General features: G+C 35.6%; 1 protein-coding gene across 2 annotated transcripts in view; it reads left to right on the top strand.

Annotated features, from left to right (window-relative positions):
* LOC123564296 (DNA-directed RNA polymerase III subunit RPC1-like) overlaps positions 1 to 17,060 on the top strand; it is a 105,493-nt gene that overhangs the window by 68,526 nt on the left and 19,907 nt on the right. For both annotated transcript variants that reach the window (XM_045357767.2, XM_053536928.1), the window contains exons 32-33: positions 494 to 605; positions 854 to 1,026. In XM_045357767.2, coding sequence (XP_045213702.1) covers positions 494 to 605; positions 854 to 1,026 — 285 coding nt within the window. The remainder of the gene's footprint in view (positions 1 to 493; positions 606 to 853; positions 1,027 to 17,060) is intronic.

Genomic DNA, 17,060 nt, shown 5'->3' with positions numbered 1-17,060 from the left:
TTGACATACCCTCAGTTACCTGTGCTTTGATCCATATTTCTGTATTTCTATGACATGCCCTTCAGTTATGTGTACTGTGATTGTTTGTCTGTATTTCTATGATATGCCTCTCCAATACCCGTGCTTTGATCCATATTTCTGTATTTTTAGGGCATACCCTCAGTCACCTGTGCTGTGATCCATAGTTCTGTATTTCTAGGGCATACCCTCAGTTACCCGTGCTGTGATCCATATTTCTGTATTTCTAGGGCATACCCTCAGTTACCCGTGCTGTGGTCCATATTTCTGTATTTCTAGGGCATACCCTCAGTTACCCGTGCTGTGATCCATATTTCTGTATTTCTAGGGCATACCCTCAGTTACCTGTGCTGTGATCCATATTTCTGTATTTCTAGGGCATACCCTCAGTTACCTGTGCTGTGATCCATATTTCTGTATTTCTAGGGCATACCCTCAGTTACCTGTGCTGTGATCCATATTTCTGTATTTCTAGGGCATACCCTCAGTTACCCGTGCTGTGATCCACATTGATGAGAGTAAAGGCGATAACACATACAAGTTGCTTGTAGAAGGTGATAACTTAAGAAATGTAATGGCCACCCAAGGTAGGTAACTCTTCATGGCATAATTTACTTTTCCCACAAGGGAAGTAATTATAAAGTTTTTTTTTTATAAAATCTATGTCAGAAGCTAGCTGTCCAGTTAAAGATATAATGTATTTCAGAAGCATAACATTGTAAAGGAATCTGATAATTGATAGACAAATTAAATCACATCAAATCAAATATATATGCTAAAAGTTAAAAGTATATACTGAGAAATTTTCTATTGAGTGTGTATTTTTTGGCTATAGGTGTAAAAGGTTCTCATGTGACATCCAACAATACAATCGAATCAGAGAAAACACTGGGCATAGAGGCTGCAAGAACTACAATCATGAATGAGATCAACTATACAATGAGTAGTCACGGAATGAGTATAGATATACGTCATGTCATGTTACTGGCAGATCTCATGACATACAAGGTATTCTTTTCTCTGTTACACAGCTCACCTTGCAGGGCACATAGATGACAAAGTCATTTTGTATGTTTTATCTATAATTATTATGATTTATCAGGTGAAATAACCCTTAAAATTTAGATAAAGGTGTGAGTAAATATTGTTAATCCCACTAAAAGTTTTGTAGCATTAGAAGTACTTAAATTTTTAATAGTGGAAAGGGTCTGACAAATATTAAAAAGTTTTCATAAGGCACACCTGTATCCTGCTCCTGACCACTTCTTCCTTTTTCAATACTTTGTTCTATTTACATTTTCCCATTATAGTCACCTACTGATTGAAAACAAGTTTTTGGGGACTATAGAATTGCCCTTTTCCATCTGTTTGTCATTCTGTCCATCTGCAATTTTGTGTCTAGTCCATAACTCTATCTTTCATCTAGGGATTTTAATATTACATGGAAAAATCTTCCCCATAATAAGACAACATCTTCTGTGGAAAACCAAGACCCCTAGCTAAAAGGTCAAGGTCACACTTGGAGGTAAAGGTCGCCAGGGTTTTTTTTAGTCTGGTGAAGGGATTTTAATATTGCTTGGCACAAATGTTCCCCATAATGAGACAATATGCAATGCACAACTTTAAGACCCCTAGGTTAAAGGTCAAGGTCACAATTCAAATGTTTACATGGCATGAACAGGGTCTGTTTCATGTGTGGTCCAGAACTCTGTCATCCATCAAGGGATTACAATTTTACTTGGCATAAATGTTCCTCAAAATCAGATGACATGTCATACACAACATCCAGAACCCTGGCATAAAGGTAAAGGTTACACTGGGAGATCAAAGGTCCATAGGTTTTTTTTTCTGTCCGGTCCATAACTTTGTCATGCAAAACAGGATTTGAATATTATTTGACACAAATATTGCCCTGGATGGGACAATGTGATATATGCATAACCCAGACCCCTAGCTCAAAGGTAAAGGTCTCTCTTGGATGTCAGCAGTCCCAAGGGCTTTTTATGCCCCCGAAGGGAGGCATATTAGTTTTCAACTGTCTGTCCGTCCGTTCGTTCGTCACAACGTTAACTTTTTGCATGAAGGCACTTTACTCGCGAACCACTGCACCCAGGACCTTCAAACTTCACATGCTGATAGTACTTATTGAGTACACCATCCCTATTGACATTGGGGTCACCAGGTCAAAGGTCAAGGTCACAGGGGCCAACGTTAACTTTTTGCATGAAGGCACTTAACTCGCGAACCACTGCACCCAGGACCTTCAGACTTCACATGCTGATAGTACTTATTGAGTACACCACCCATACTGACTTTGGGGTCACCAGGTCAAAGGTCAAGGTCACAGAAGCCAACGTTAACTTTTTGCACAAAGGCACTTTACTCGCGAACCACTGCACCCAGGACCTTCAAACTTCACATGCTGATAGTACTTATTGAGTACACCACCCCTACTGTCTTTGGGGTCACCAGGTCAAAGGTCAAGGTCACAGGGGCCAACGTTAACTTTTTGCATAAAGGCACATTACTTGCAAACCACTGCATCCAGGACCTTCAAACTTCACATGCTGATAGTATTTATTGAGTACACTACCTCTACTGACTTTGGGGTCACCAGGTTAAAGGTCAAGGTCACAGGGGCTAACGTTAACTTTTTGCATGAAGGCACTTTACTCGCGAACCACTGCACCCAGGACCTTCAAACTTCACATGCTGATAGTACTTATAAGTACACCACCCCTACTGACTTTGGGGTCACCAGGTCAAAGGTCACGGTCACAGGGGCCAACTTTAACTTTTTGCATGAAGGCACTTTACTCCCAAACCACTTCACGCAGGACCTTTAGACTTCACATGCTGATAGTACTTATTAGTACACCACCCCTACTGACTTTGGGGTCACCAGGTCAAAGGTCAAGGTGCTGCGGGGGCATTTGTCACCATTAGTGACAGCTCTTGTTTCCTGTTGTGTCTGTAACTTGACAATCCATAAAGGGATTTAAATATTACTGGGCACAAATTTACCCCATAATAAGACATATCTTGTTCTTCTTTTAACCTTTTTCCATACTTTGTTCTCCTGTTAACCTTTTTCCCTGAGGTCTGTTCTCCAGTCCTTCAATATTCCTTTTCCTTACTATCCAATTCACCTGAAGTATGTATACCCTACTTTGAAAACAACAGGTTCAAATTTCAATTTCCTAAATACCTTATGAAATAAGTCATTCTAAACTAGATAAATACATGTGCTGGTTGGGAATCAGATTCCTGACAGGACCAGTTTCGGAACAAGTAAAATGACCACTTTATTTTGGCATTATTTATGAGAGTTAAATTGATCATTTGGATGCTAGATTTTTGTATCTGCCAGGAAACTTTTTTCACCTATACTTATTTACCTTTCTAGAACCATACATTATCTGTATTTACAAAATCTTCCATAGAATGTAGATAGCATTGTGCTTACGCAACAATTTTAACTTGCTGAGGTATCAAGTGGGTTAGAAAGAACCAAACAGTTAATTTCCATTTATTATAATTTGTTGTATGCAGGTTAGATGATTTTGTGCTATTTCAGTGCAAAATCTATTTGAATTATCAAATACTTGTGTAAGACAAAACTTGAGTTTTACGGCGTTGGTTTCTTCTGCTTTCACTGGTGCTTTCATCAGTCAAGTTACCATCTATTAGCTCACCCTGAATTTTGTTCAGGGTGAGCTGTTAGTATAAGTGGATGGTCCAGTGTCTATTGGCCTGTGTCCTGCATCAACATCTTTACTTAAAGGGCAAGGAAAGCCTGACAATAAGTTAATTTTTAGCTCACCTGAGCCAAAGGACGTCTGTCGTGTGTTGTGCGTCGTGTGTCATCCGTCCGTCAACATTTTCTAAAAAAATCATCTTGAAAACCACTGGGCAGAATTACACCAAACATCACAGGAATGATCCTTTGGTGGCCCCCTTTCAAAATTGTTCAAAGAATTGAATTCCATGCAGAACTGTGGTTGTCATGGCAACCAAAAGGAAAACCTTTAAAAATCTTGTCCGAAACCACAAGGGGTACAGTCTTGATATTTGGCATGTGACATCATCTAATGGTCCTTTATGAAGATTGTTCAAATTTTGCCCATGGGGTGAAAAGAGGCCCACCTTGGGGGTCCCATGTTTTACATAGACTTATATAGGAAAAAAGACTTTAAAAATCTTTTTGTCTAAAACCACATGACCTAGGCCTTTGATATTTGGTATGTAGCATTGCCTTTTGGTCCTCTACCAAAATTGTTCAAATTATGCCCTTGGGTTGAAAAGAGGCCATGCCCGGTGTGTGTGTGGGGGGGGGGGGTTCTCAAGTTTTACATTCAAATTATGTCCCTGGGGTGAAAAGAGGCCTTGCCCCAGGGGTACCAAGTTTTACATAGACTTACATAGGAAAAAACTTAAAATTTTCTTGTCTGAAACTGCATGGCCTTGGCTTTTGATATTTGGTTTGTTGCATTGAATTTTGGTGCTCTACCAAAATTGTTAAAATTATGCCCATGGTGTGAAAAGAAGCCCTGTCCCGGTGGGGGAGGGGGGGGGGTGTTTGGCGGGGGGTGGTGGTCTCAAGTTTTACATAGACTTATATAGGAAAGAACTTTAAGAAATCTTCTTGCCTGAAACTGCAAGGCATAGGCTTTTGATATTTGGTATGTTGCCTTGCCTAGTGTTCCTCTACCAAAATTGTTCAAACTGTGCCCCTGGAGTGAAAAGAGGCAATGCCCTGGGGGTCCCAAATTTAACATAGACTTATATAGGGGGGAAAAAATATTGTCAGAAAGTTCAAGGCCTAGGCCTTTGATATTTTGTATGTAGCATTGCCTAGTTGATCTCTAACAAGATTGTTCAAATTATGCCCCAGGGGTGAAAAGAGACCACACCCTGGGGGTCACTTGTTATATGAGTTTTATAGGAAAAAATACTTCAAGGATTATCAGATCATATTTCCTAGACTGTTAAATTATAATTACCTGATGACCCCAAGTGATAAGGGGTCACTTGAGTTTGACCTTGGCTTACTTTATTGTTAGCTCACATGAGCCAAAGGCTCAGGGTAAACTATTGTGATCACTCAACGTCCGGCGTCCGTTGTCCTTCCGTCCGTAAACTTTTACTTTAAACGACATCTCCTCATAAACCGCTAGGCCAATTTCATCCAAACTTCACAGGAATGTTCCTTGGGTGAAGCTTTACAAAAATTATTCAAAGAATTGAATTCCACGCAGAACTCTGGTTGCCATTGCAACTGAAAGGAAAAACTTTAAAAATCTTCTTCTCAAAAACCAGAAGCCCTAGAGCTTAGATATTTGGTGTGAAGCATTATATGGAAGATTATTTATGCAAAAATTCTATTATTGTATTTGATCAAACGCTTTATGATTAATGACAACTATTACTGCATTTGGTAAAGTGCTTTATTGTTGATGACAAACGCATGCTACATGTTGCAATTTAGATCACTTATATATGGATATAAGTAAACCAATTAATGCTTTAAATGCCAAAATCCTTAGTATCTTATGTATAGCTTCATTATAATTTTTCAAAGTATTTTTTCTAACGCCAAGTGCCAAAAGAGAACTGGTAGTCATTTACTTGATTTGGGCTATTGGAGACTAGTTAAATGTTAGCAAATACGTTCTCTCATTGTTAATCAACTGTTTTTATTACAGTTATTACATGCATACACTGTAATGTCATTAAGTACTTGTGTAATGTCAAGAGAGCAACGATTCTGTATTGCGCTTTATGCTTATTCATATACGTAATTTCATGTCTTCATATTTTGTTAGCTGGGTCCATTTTCGTTTAAATGAAGAACGATAACTCCAGCTTACTTATTTGAGAATACAGTTAATAGCTGATCCCTTCAAGTAACTCTCGTAGAAAGAGGTAGCCGGGGTTATTAATAAAACCCGGCCCGGCCCAAACCACGGAAATAGCCGATTCCGATTGTACGGAAACCACCGGAAACTTACGGACGGAAGGCTAATATAATTACGAATGGTGATACCGTCATCTTTATCAAGGCCATTATGTGTATTTTATTTCATTATTACAAAAGTAGAAGCAAAGTATTTGATATTGATGATACGTATGTTTGATGAAGTATTGCACTTGACATAAGCGAAGACCTAAAATAACAAGATATTTGAATCACACTCAATCAAAGAAGTAATACGTTCGGCAGTCGATGTGTCATTTTGTGTACCGGACAGACACGAGATAGCAGTTTGCAGGATACTTTCAACAGAACTGGGCAGGCTAGTTAAATGTACGTCGTTATTCACACCTAACGATGTGACATAAGGCGAAGGGGTCTATACCGTGCACTGGAAGTATTTATAAAATTTTGGTTGCCCGACCATGATAGCGTTTTAGCATATTAAGTTTTAATTTAATGAAAATATCTTGTCTTAGGGAACATATGAATATAAACACTCTTATATTAAGGTTGTCAAAGATTTGCATTGGTAAGTACACATTTTGCGAAAATTAACTAGAAATGTAAGTTTATGAAATTATTATTATACTCCTTTTGCCTATCTCGGTTGCGCAACCAAGATAGATCGAAAATAGATGAACTACGAAGCTATGCGCTGTTTTCATACTTGCCATTTGTTTCAGGTTGTTGAAGTATTCAAATTTGAATATAAAACTAAATAAACTAATAAATTATATCAAAATCTAAAAACATAGTCCACTTTTTTACATTTTTTTTTCATATTAAAGGGAGGCAATTACAAAATTTCATAAAAAATATCAAAGTAAACATTTCCAGAAGAGGTATAACTCTATGTAATAGGTCTTTGTTCCTGAAATACAAGAAAACTGAAAACAAAATATCACAAAATGTTGCTCAAATGATAAATCATATGATTTAGCTTTAAACAAAACCGGGTGATTTTGTATGGAGGTGATACCGGAGTTACAGTAAGTTGTAGAAATGAATGAACTGGAGTATAAAATATGAAAGATCGGTCGCAAAGTTTCGAACCCGGACCCCCCCCCCCAAACACACACCCCGAAAACATGTCCGCTCAGTCTGTTTAAAACAAAACAATAAAAAACGGTAAATATCTAATACGGATAAATGGGAGGGTAGTGATAGCAATGAACTTTCATGTACTGCTAACGTTATTTTTGTTTTTAGATTATTTAATTTTTGATTTCTCTTTCCTTTATATTTGAAATAATACTAGCATATCTTTTTAACACAGAATTAAAAAAAACCGGTCCGGTCGGACTACGAACTATGCTTTTGCTTATATGCTTACACAACTATTCACACAATGTTAACATTTTTGTTTTTAAAATGAACATTTTAAAGCATGGATTACAAATGTGTGCAATTCAGATGTTAAATTATTATACCCCACACAATGTCCAATGCACTTTTCCCATTAGTTTAACTTGAATAATATATCATAAGCGTTTTTATATCTCGTGCGCAAAATCGTTATTTTCAATTTCTGCGCATGTGATATTATACAATAATTGCCTTTTGGTGAGGTCGATATGAGCCGCGCCATGAGAAAACCAACATCCGCCCAGTCTGGTCAGGATCCATGCTGTTTGCTAACGGTTTCTCTAATCGCAATAGGGAGCGGTGGTCTAGTGGATAAGGTGTTGGCCGCTCAGTCCAGAGGTCGTGGGTTCGAGCCCCACTTGGGTCACGACCATGACTTCTCATATGACACCAGTACTGGTTTTTCCAGGAAGCGGACTCGAGAGTGGTTACAATAAGCTTGAAGCTTTCATCACAATCGAGCTAAAGCAAATTTGTATAAACTAAAAACTAATCGCAATAGACAATGTTGGTTTTCTCATGGCTTGGCTCATATGTGGATTTATCGGCCTGATAAAAGCAATATCAACCTCGAGCGAATTTATCGACTTGATATCGCTTTAACAGGTCGATAAATCACATATCGACCACACATAAAAAACGACAATTGTTTTATTATTAAATCCAGCTACTCATAAGTATAAACATTAGATACAATGTCTGCAGCCTTAGGTCATCTTTCGTGGTTAATTGTATACGACGTCGCATGTTTTAACGTAATAACGTGTGGACGTCACAGCTGGAGGTCAATATGTTGTGTTTGGCTCCGCCTTCGAGAAAATACGATTTTTTATCGTTGAACATGTGACTACATCTAGAACAATGGATAAGGACTATAAATATAGATTTAATGATAAAACAATAATTTCATATCACATGCGCAACAACGCTATTTTGTTTTTCTGCGCATGTGATATTACATTTTCGTGTCTCCCTATGAGAGATCGATACTTTCGTACTGATTAAAAGACGATGCGCTTATTTATACATAGGATTAAATTACTTTATCTTGTGTTCATACATGTGTGAACCCGGCCTATTTTTTGTGAAAAAAGAACACACTACTTAGTCATTCCATTTGAAAACATATAGGTTTTAATAATGGGCCTGCTATACCAACTGTAACATAATTACTTTTTGGATATAATGGAAACCCAAAAAATAAATTAATCTCCGTAAAACAGAAACGTCACAACTATATATATTTAGGGTTGAGCTAAAATGTGATTTCTCGACGCGATTTGCGTAAGGAGTTTCAATACAATGCAATATCGGGTGAAGATCAACTTTTACTATTATTTAAACAAGTTATGAAGGATGCAACTTGTTTCTGGAAAATCCCGCTCATTACACTGTCTTTACCGTAAAGTTGAAAAAAAGAATTGTAAGGTTAAAACTTTTCTGAGATGCTTTATGGATTTGGCCACACATGGGCAGTTTAACAAACCAATTATAGCTGAAAAATTACACTCAGATCTTTCGTAAAAAACTGCAAACTATCGTACAATTACTCGGTATATACAAAAGAAGAGCAACAGTTTTATTTGCATAATTACAATAGGTTTGGTTCTACCAATGAAAAACTCACAAAACGTAAGCTCTCAGAATGCGACAGCATTAAAGCTGCTCAATATAGATCCAAGTACAGTTCACTTCCGGTGTGGTCACGTAACCATAGTAAAGTAAGCAGTGTTAGAGTAAATCGTCTGCAGTACATTGTGATACTGATAAATTTACAAAAAAATCTTAATGAAGAAATTTGTGAGATTTGAAGAAACAACATCCGTTCAAAGTTTTATTTTGCTTTTTCGAGACTTATTTGTAAATTATGATTAGCGGGCTCAAACGATCCTTCAGTTGTTATGTATCAAAAATGCCGAGCACTAGCAAACTGACTGAAAAGGCATTCTGTATACAATAATATATCAAATCAACCTAAATAAATTGCAAAGTTTTGCAAGATATGTCTAACCATTGAAGTTTAATTTTGAAGTATCTAAATTCATAATCTGAAAGTGTAGAGCATTGGTAAATATCCAAACGAACCTTAACAAGTTCAAGTTTACTTGGTCTTTTTTCACGAAACAGTGTGAATCGTTCTGTATATTGAGTGCAGTTAAATGGTAAGTTTGTTCCCATTTAAAAGATTTCTTTTTCGCGTCGAGTTTTGGTTCACCAACTAATGTGAAATACACTCGATGACTGCTTCCTGAAAAGTAACCAGTACTCGCACCGAAAGAAGGGACTGTTGTAGTCACGGTCAAAATCCGCTGACAGGATTCGACCCCGCGACCTCCGGTTTACGAGACATCTGTACAAAAATGAAAAAAGGTAAAATTTGTATCTCGATTCTACTCTATATAGTTTTGAACTAATTTGAATATAACTTAAGTAAGTCAGTTTATTCAGAGATCACTTCGAGGGCTCAGCGCAAGACTATTCTAACTTGATTTTCAGAAATTAGTCAGGAAGTGAAAAAAATTGCGTTGTAGTTTTGGATATGGCCTTATAAATTGTTTCTCATCATCAGTACATCTTAAAAGGCTAAACTGATACTAAACACTTTCAGTTTTTCAATAAAATCATTTATTTTGATTTTATACACATCTTTAAACTTAGCATAGTTTTGCACCAGAAACACACACTACTTAAAACTATTTTTTTATGCAAGACTATTCTATCTCAAGTTGGAATAGTTTTGCATAAAAAAGAAGTTGAATCCAAATTATTTTTTAGTGCAGAATAATTCTAACTCCAGTTTGAATACTTCTGCAATATATCTTAAGTCATGCAGACTCATGTTGTATGAAGAAAAATGGTATATATGAGTAGTCCCATAGGAAAAATGGAACCTGAAGCCCCTACCCCAATATTTTTCAATAAAATAAAAAATCTTTATAAATAAATGACTTTAGTAACAAATTCTGCTTATTTCTTACTTCTAATCAAGTTTTTTCTCTTAGAGCATTCTAGCAATAAATACAACAGAATGTTATTCACAAGTGTTAAGATTTCATAAATAACTGAAATCATTAAAATGAAATTCTTGCAAATATATCCCCATGTACAATAGAAATTGAAGTACCAAGCTATTTACAGTAAAAGTTGTACTATAATTACTAGCGAAATGTCGATTTTCTTGCATTTTTTAGCATAATTTAGACTTACATTGCATTTCATTCAACAACTGGTAAAATCAAGCATGATAAAGAGATTCCACAAAAATATCTAAGACACAGAAAACTGGGTGTCCTTTAATACACATACATCATGTATTGACCTTTTCAAATGAAACTTTAAAACTGTAACAATAACTGTTAAGCGTGTTAAGAGGAAAAAGACCCTCTGAAATGTTAAGTGCACTGAAAAGTAACATTCATTGCAGAGATCTATCAAAAACACTTCCTAGAAACAGTTTGAACAGTTTTGTCATGCGGAAGTTGCAGATAAAACAAATGATGGACTTTTGATATAATACTGCTCCAGCAAAGGAGTAGTGGATCTTGAAATTTCTGCTAAGAAATATTTGGCTGATCTGCATTCAACCTGTCTGAAGCTATGTTTATGTTGTTTTTAGCAGGGATTAAGCTAGGCTAAGATTTTAGGGAGAAGTCACTTCTCCCTCGGCTAGGATTAGGGAGAGTGAGATTTTAGGGAAATGTGGAAACATTTTAGCGCCGTGACCAGACTTCAGGAAAGTTGGAAAAAATGGCCGGACATTTGGTCCAGCAATGCCTAAAAATCTGCCGGACCAAAAAAAATATGCCGGACCGAAGAAAATGTCAGTGTACCACGTATATGTTGCTTTTCTTTATTATAATTCATATTCAAGCCAGGTGTGATCATTTTTAGTTGTTAAATGTTGGTCAACCCTTTTATTTTCATACATTTGTTTCCTTTCACTTATGTTGGGCGTTAATTTATGTTTCTTTCCCGATCCTGCCCCGGCATAATATGTAAGTGATGCCATTTTGATATGTTGTCCGAGATATTGCAGTTCTCGGGGTACGATAATTGCCAGTCAGTCAGACCGAATCCAGATTGAGAAACCACAGACCTGTTCAAAATTGTCCGGTCATGTCTGTCGGACCGACGAATTTCCAGAAGTCTGCATGACATGCAAGTTGAAAAAGGAATAAATATACTTATATCTGTTTTTATATGATTTCCTGTCTTTGTAAAGTAAATAACAACTTCACTGAAAATATCAGTGATTCTGTTTTCTTATCCATGTAAATCCAACCTCTTATCTTTGTGAATCTAATATGATTAAATTGCAAATTCAGGTATTTTTGTTTCACTCTTGTCTTATAATTGCCCAAACCAAGAAAACCCTTTAAATATGAAAACAATTTAAAAAAGTCAATTCCATATTGATCAGCAAAACAGAAATCAAGCTCCTAGTGCTAATTGCACTCAAAGTCAAAACATGAAAACCCATAAAAGCATTTCACATGCTCTGGTCTTAAGAGTTACCCTTGTCCCTCCATCTGTCCGTCCCAATATGTATCATTCATAAATTATCTAAAAAAGTATTTCAGCCAAAATCATCAAACCTCACAAGATTGTTATTCAGCAAGGGAAGCAGAGCACCAGGGGTTTTAATTTGGATCTCACACAGACAAGATTTATGGCCCTTGACTTATAGTCTAAAATAGGCATAAAAAGGGCCCAAGTCGCATGTATCTCAGAAAGTATCTGACCCAGTATTATGAAATATAACGGGAATATTATTTAGCATATAAAGTTGCTCATTTGGGGTTTTGTTAGTGACATCACTCAGTCAGACTAAAGTTATGGCCCTTGACTTAGTAAAAAGATAATTTATCATGCAAAGTTGTGTTGCATATATCTAAAAATGTATATATATCATAGGGTCATGAAACATCATCGGAATATTGTTTGGCATGTGAAGTTATGCACATGGGATTTTGTTCTGGATTTTTGTCAGTCAGACTAGTGTTATGGCCCTTGATTGTCAAAAATATGCATAAGTGGGATACAAGTTAGTGTCACTTGAATCTCAAAAAGTATTTGACTTAAGTGAAGTAAAACATTTGGGGATTGTTAAATAGCATCTGAAGTTGCACACCTGGTGTTCTGTTTGGGATTTTACTCAGCCAGACTGGATTTATGGTCCTTGACTTAGTGATACAAATAAAGTGCTAAATGTGTTGCATATATTTTTATCTTTAAAAATTCTCCTAGATTCATGAAATCATTCAGGAATATTATCTGGTATGTGAATTTGTGCACCTAAATTTTTTTTTTTTTTTCCGCTTTGTTTGGCCAGAGTTATGGTCCTTGACTAAGTAAAAAAATAAAAGTTTTTTTCTACATGTTTGTCAAAATGTACTTTACCTAGAGTCATAAAACATTAGAGGATTGTTTTATAGCCTATGAAACTTTGCATCAGGTGTTCATTTTGGGATTTTACTCGGCTAGACCAGAGTTTTGGCCCTTCACTAAGTGAAAAATTCACATAAAGGTCTTAAATTTGTGTTGCAAACATCTTAAAAAATATTACACATATATATTATATAATGTATTGACTACTTTGATAGATTATACAACTTTCTATCAATACATTTGATGAGTCAGATGTTAGTAGATATTTGTCTAGGACTATTTTACTGTATATATCGCCAGCTTTAAGAATGTGGTCTATGTCATCTGATTTCCATAACATAGGAGACTGTGCATTTGCAAGAAGCATAATTGCTGTTACACTATTGGCTATGCCCTTGCATCCAGCCCCATGGTACCTTGTATGCCCTTGATGATATGAACCTTGTACAGACAACATAATAACCTGAAAATGTTATTTATTTAAGCTCTTTGAAGTAAAGTAAGTGAAACAGTGTCATACCATTTTTCAGTTCTAACAGTAGTGACACATTTTATGTTTATTAACTTTTAAAGTGACGAAACAAGATAAAAGTTAAGGTAAAGTTTCTTGTTTAACGTGGGTAGTCGACGAAAGTCCCCACCTGGAATGGATGGAACACCTTGTTTCCAGCTGAGCCCACGGCAGGTGCCATATTTACCTCCCCAGCATCCAGTCTAGGCCGATACTGCTGGAAACAGTACCAATTTAAGTAAATCACCCAGCCCTGAACACTAGTTGGGATATCAGCCGTGACCAGGAATCGAACCCGGTCCGCTGGTGTTGTAGTCCAACCTGCTAATATATTAAAGATACACTGTATATATATGTAATTAGCTTTGTATCTGGACATATGCACAAGTTCTGCAATGGAAATACTGTGCGACGATAGAAGCGTAATATTCTCTGCTGAAGAACAAGTGCATATTTTCCCAATGCAAAGATAATGACCCTTGTATTACATACCTATCTACACGTATAAAGGTAATATGTTAATATTATGACTTTGTTCAGTAGCCTGAATAAGATTGAAAATACTGATATAAATAAAAGTATTAATGCAATGACACATTAAATTATCTTATGCACCCGATATGAATTAGAGGCGTCAGTTTATTGAAAAAAATATGGACGTTTCCAGTACCATTGTAACTTAATGGTAACGCACTTATATAGTATCAAGTTTTAGTGCAAACCCAGATCAGACATCACTATCAATGCTGTATCATGGTTTGCTGTTCAAACCATTAGGTTTGATTAAAATGTCCATGTAGCAAACACTACAGACTCTGATCAGCTGCACAGTTGATGAAATGATTTTGAGCTACAATCAGGTCGTCAAGTCCAATAAAGTTATTTAGCACTCATCTGGATTTCAAATATATGCACAATTAAGTGACAAGGGAATGCAAAATCAAACACTGAAGCCTATCTTGGAACTTATTATAAATCTGTACCAAGAGCAAAGTCCTATGGGCCTGTAACAATTGTACTCACTCCGACTTTCATGATTGGTCCCACTGCATAATGTTTGTTTGCACATGATTTCATTTACGATATAATGAATTTGTCACATTGTCAAGGTACTTCATCAAACATCAAACTAAGCATAAAACACAATTGTCATTGAAACAAGTCAAAAAAAAAAGAATGTGATGAGTGAGTTCAGATTCAAATTATGGTCAGTTCCTACGAGAACTGTGCGAAAATGTTGAGACGACACAATACAAAGTAAGCTATAAAAAGCTGTCCATCACTAGTGTCGCTCTAGGAGTGACATTGTTTCTAAAATAATTACGCCTCTTATAAAGTGCCAATGAATAATATAAAATTTCATGATTCATATACACTAGGACCTTTTTAAAAAGAAAACTGTGATACTTACAAAACTTAAAGTCTTAGAAAATAGTCTTCCATTCTGCTTTTTATAAAAGATTGGTAACCCAAAAAAATCATAACCTGGCAGACATTTTCAGACAATACAATGGAATCACAAGTGCCAAAAGAACTATGACATCATAAACTCATTTAATGACATCATCAAGTTTAGTTAGAATAGTCTTACATGAAACATATCACAGTTAAGTTACATTATCTTTGTTTGCAAAACTATTCTAACTCGAGTTAGAATAGTTTTGCATTAATGTGTAGTCAGTAATAATATAAAACTGTATTGCAAAACTAATCTAACTTGAGTTAGAATAGTTTTGCACAAAGTAATTTATAACTGGAGATGGAATATATTTTTGAAATTTGAAAAAAAATGAAAAAATCTTGGAATATTACTGCAATAATTTACAGAATTATGTAATTCCAGATTTTACATGAGAAAATGTGAAATAACCATTTTCTGTAAAATATCAAGTTAGAATAGTCTTGCGCCGAGCCCTCGACTTGCAAACTTAAAAAAAAAAAAAAAAATATATAATATATATATTAAAACATTATAGGAACCTGCCGAATATGAAATCGATTATGCCACAAACTGCAATGTACCACAATATATTCAATTTGTGACTTTCATCGTACGTCAATTCAGTCGACTAAGTTCAAGAGATACTCAGAATCCTGCGTGAACAAACCTATCTCACTATTTGTTTCTATATATTTGTTTTATGGTCTTTGAGATTTTTTAAAAACTTTTTAATAAAAAGTTTTAAAAAACTGCTCATTCTATTCTCTAAAAATTGTCAGTGATATTAGAAATTATTCGAATTCATTTTTTTTTTGACATAAAAATAATTTCCGTAAAGTCTCATTGAACAAAAAAGTATAAAAAAAAATCCTGCCTTTTTACTACCTATTTTTTTAGGCATGTTACCGGACACAAAGAATTATTTAGGCTTTGGGAATGCACAGGTGAAACAAAAACTCGTTGAGGCCCAAGAGGAATTCCTTTCTTCGAAATATAACAACTTTTTGGACAAAACGTGATTATAAGATAGTATATAATGATAACGATACAAAATATCGGGAACTAATTAGAAGGCTCGTCAAAACAACGCTATGTATAACGATTTCCTGTGTACAAGTTTACAAATAATATTAAGACGTTTTTGCAACCAGAAAGAACACGCAGTTTTAACCCATTCATCAAAGAAGTTCCTCGCGGGCATCATAAAGTTCAGTGTTTTTTTTTTTTACTAAATTCTAAATATGTAAGTTGATATCGACACGATATCATTCGTAATTATATTAGCCTTCCGTCCGTAAGTTTCCGGTGGTTTCCGTACAATCAGAATCGGCTATTTCGTGGTTTGGGCTGGGCCGGGTTTTATTAATAACCACGTTTGAACGCGCTTAATTTAGAACCGGAGATCTATCTTACTTTCATTTTCACATTTTTTTCCTTTACGATTATGACATTTTCTGTAAGTTTTTTTATCACATGGAAGGTACTCTATATGTTGTTTGGATAGATTGTAAGCAAGTTAGTGAAGAAACAATTTTTATTTTTAAAACATACTGGCAATTTAAAAGAACTTGTTCGTTGTTGTTCCTTTATAGCAATTGAACAAGCCTGGGGATCAGTCCTTATAATTTTAGGACATGTGGCGCCCCTAGCGTTAAAATTTATCAAAATTTGCCGGTTCCCGGCTTCGTTGAAGTCAAGGAACTTAGTGTATGGTGGATAGTGCATTGTCGCTGTGCCAAGTGTCGAAATTTCTTTTTTTCCTATTTAAAACTGTAATTAATGCAAACGCATTATGGAAGAGCTACATTACAAAATCAAAGTATGGTCATACATGCAAACAGTTGATTTATTCTGTGCATCAGACTAATAGAAGTATATGCATGCGAACATTTGATATAGAGCTATGCAGGAAGTATGTTGTCAAACACCAAGCATATAGTGTTTATATTCATCAAAATTGCGTTACATAACATACATTTGTCTACAGTCATAAAGCATTTGACAAAATGCAATTGAATGTTTGTCATGAATCATAAAGCATTTGACCAAATGCAATAATGTTTGTCATCAACAATAAAGCACCTTACCAAATGCAATAATAGTTGTCATTAATCATAAAGCGTTTGATCAAATACAATAATAGAATTTTTGCATAAATAATCTTCCATAGCATTACCTAGTGGACCTCTACCAATTTTGTTCAAATCTTGACCCCGGGGTCAAAAGTGACCCCGCTTGAGGGGTCATATAATTTTACATAGGAAAATCTTTAAAAATCCTCTTCTCAAAAACCAGAATCCCTAGAGCTTAGATATTTGACATGTAGCATTGCCTAGTGGACCTCTACTAAAATTATTCAA

The sequence above is a fragment of the Mercenaria mercenaria genome, chromosome 2, assembly GCF_021730395.1.
Source record: "Mercenaria mercenaria strain notata chromosome 2, MADL_Memer_1, whole genome shotgun sequence".
NCBI classification, from domain to species: Eukaryota; Metazoa; Mollusca; class Bivalvia; order Venerida; family Veneridae; genus Mercenaria; species Mercenaria mercenaria.
This window is presented reverse-complemented; position numbering and strand designations above follow the sequence as displayed.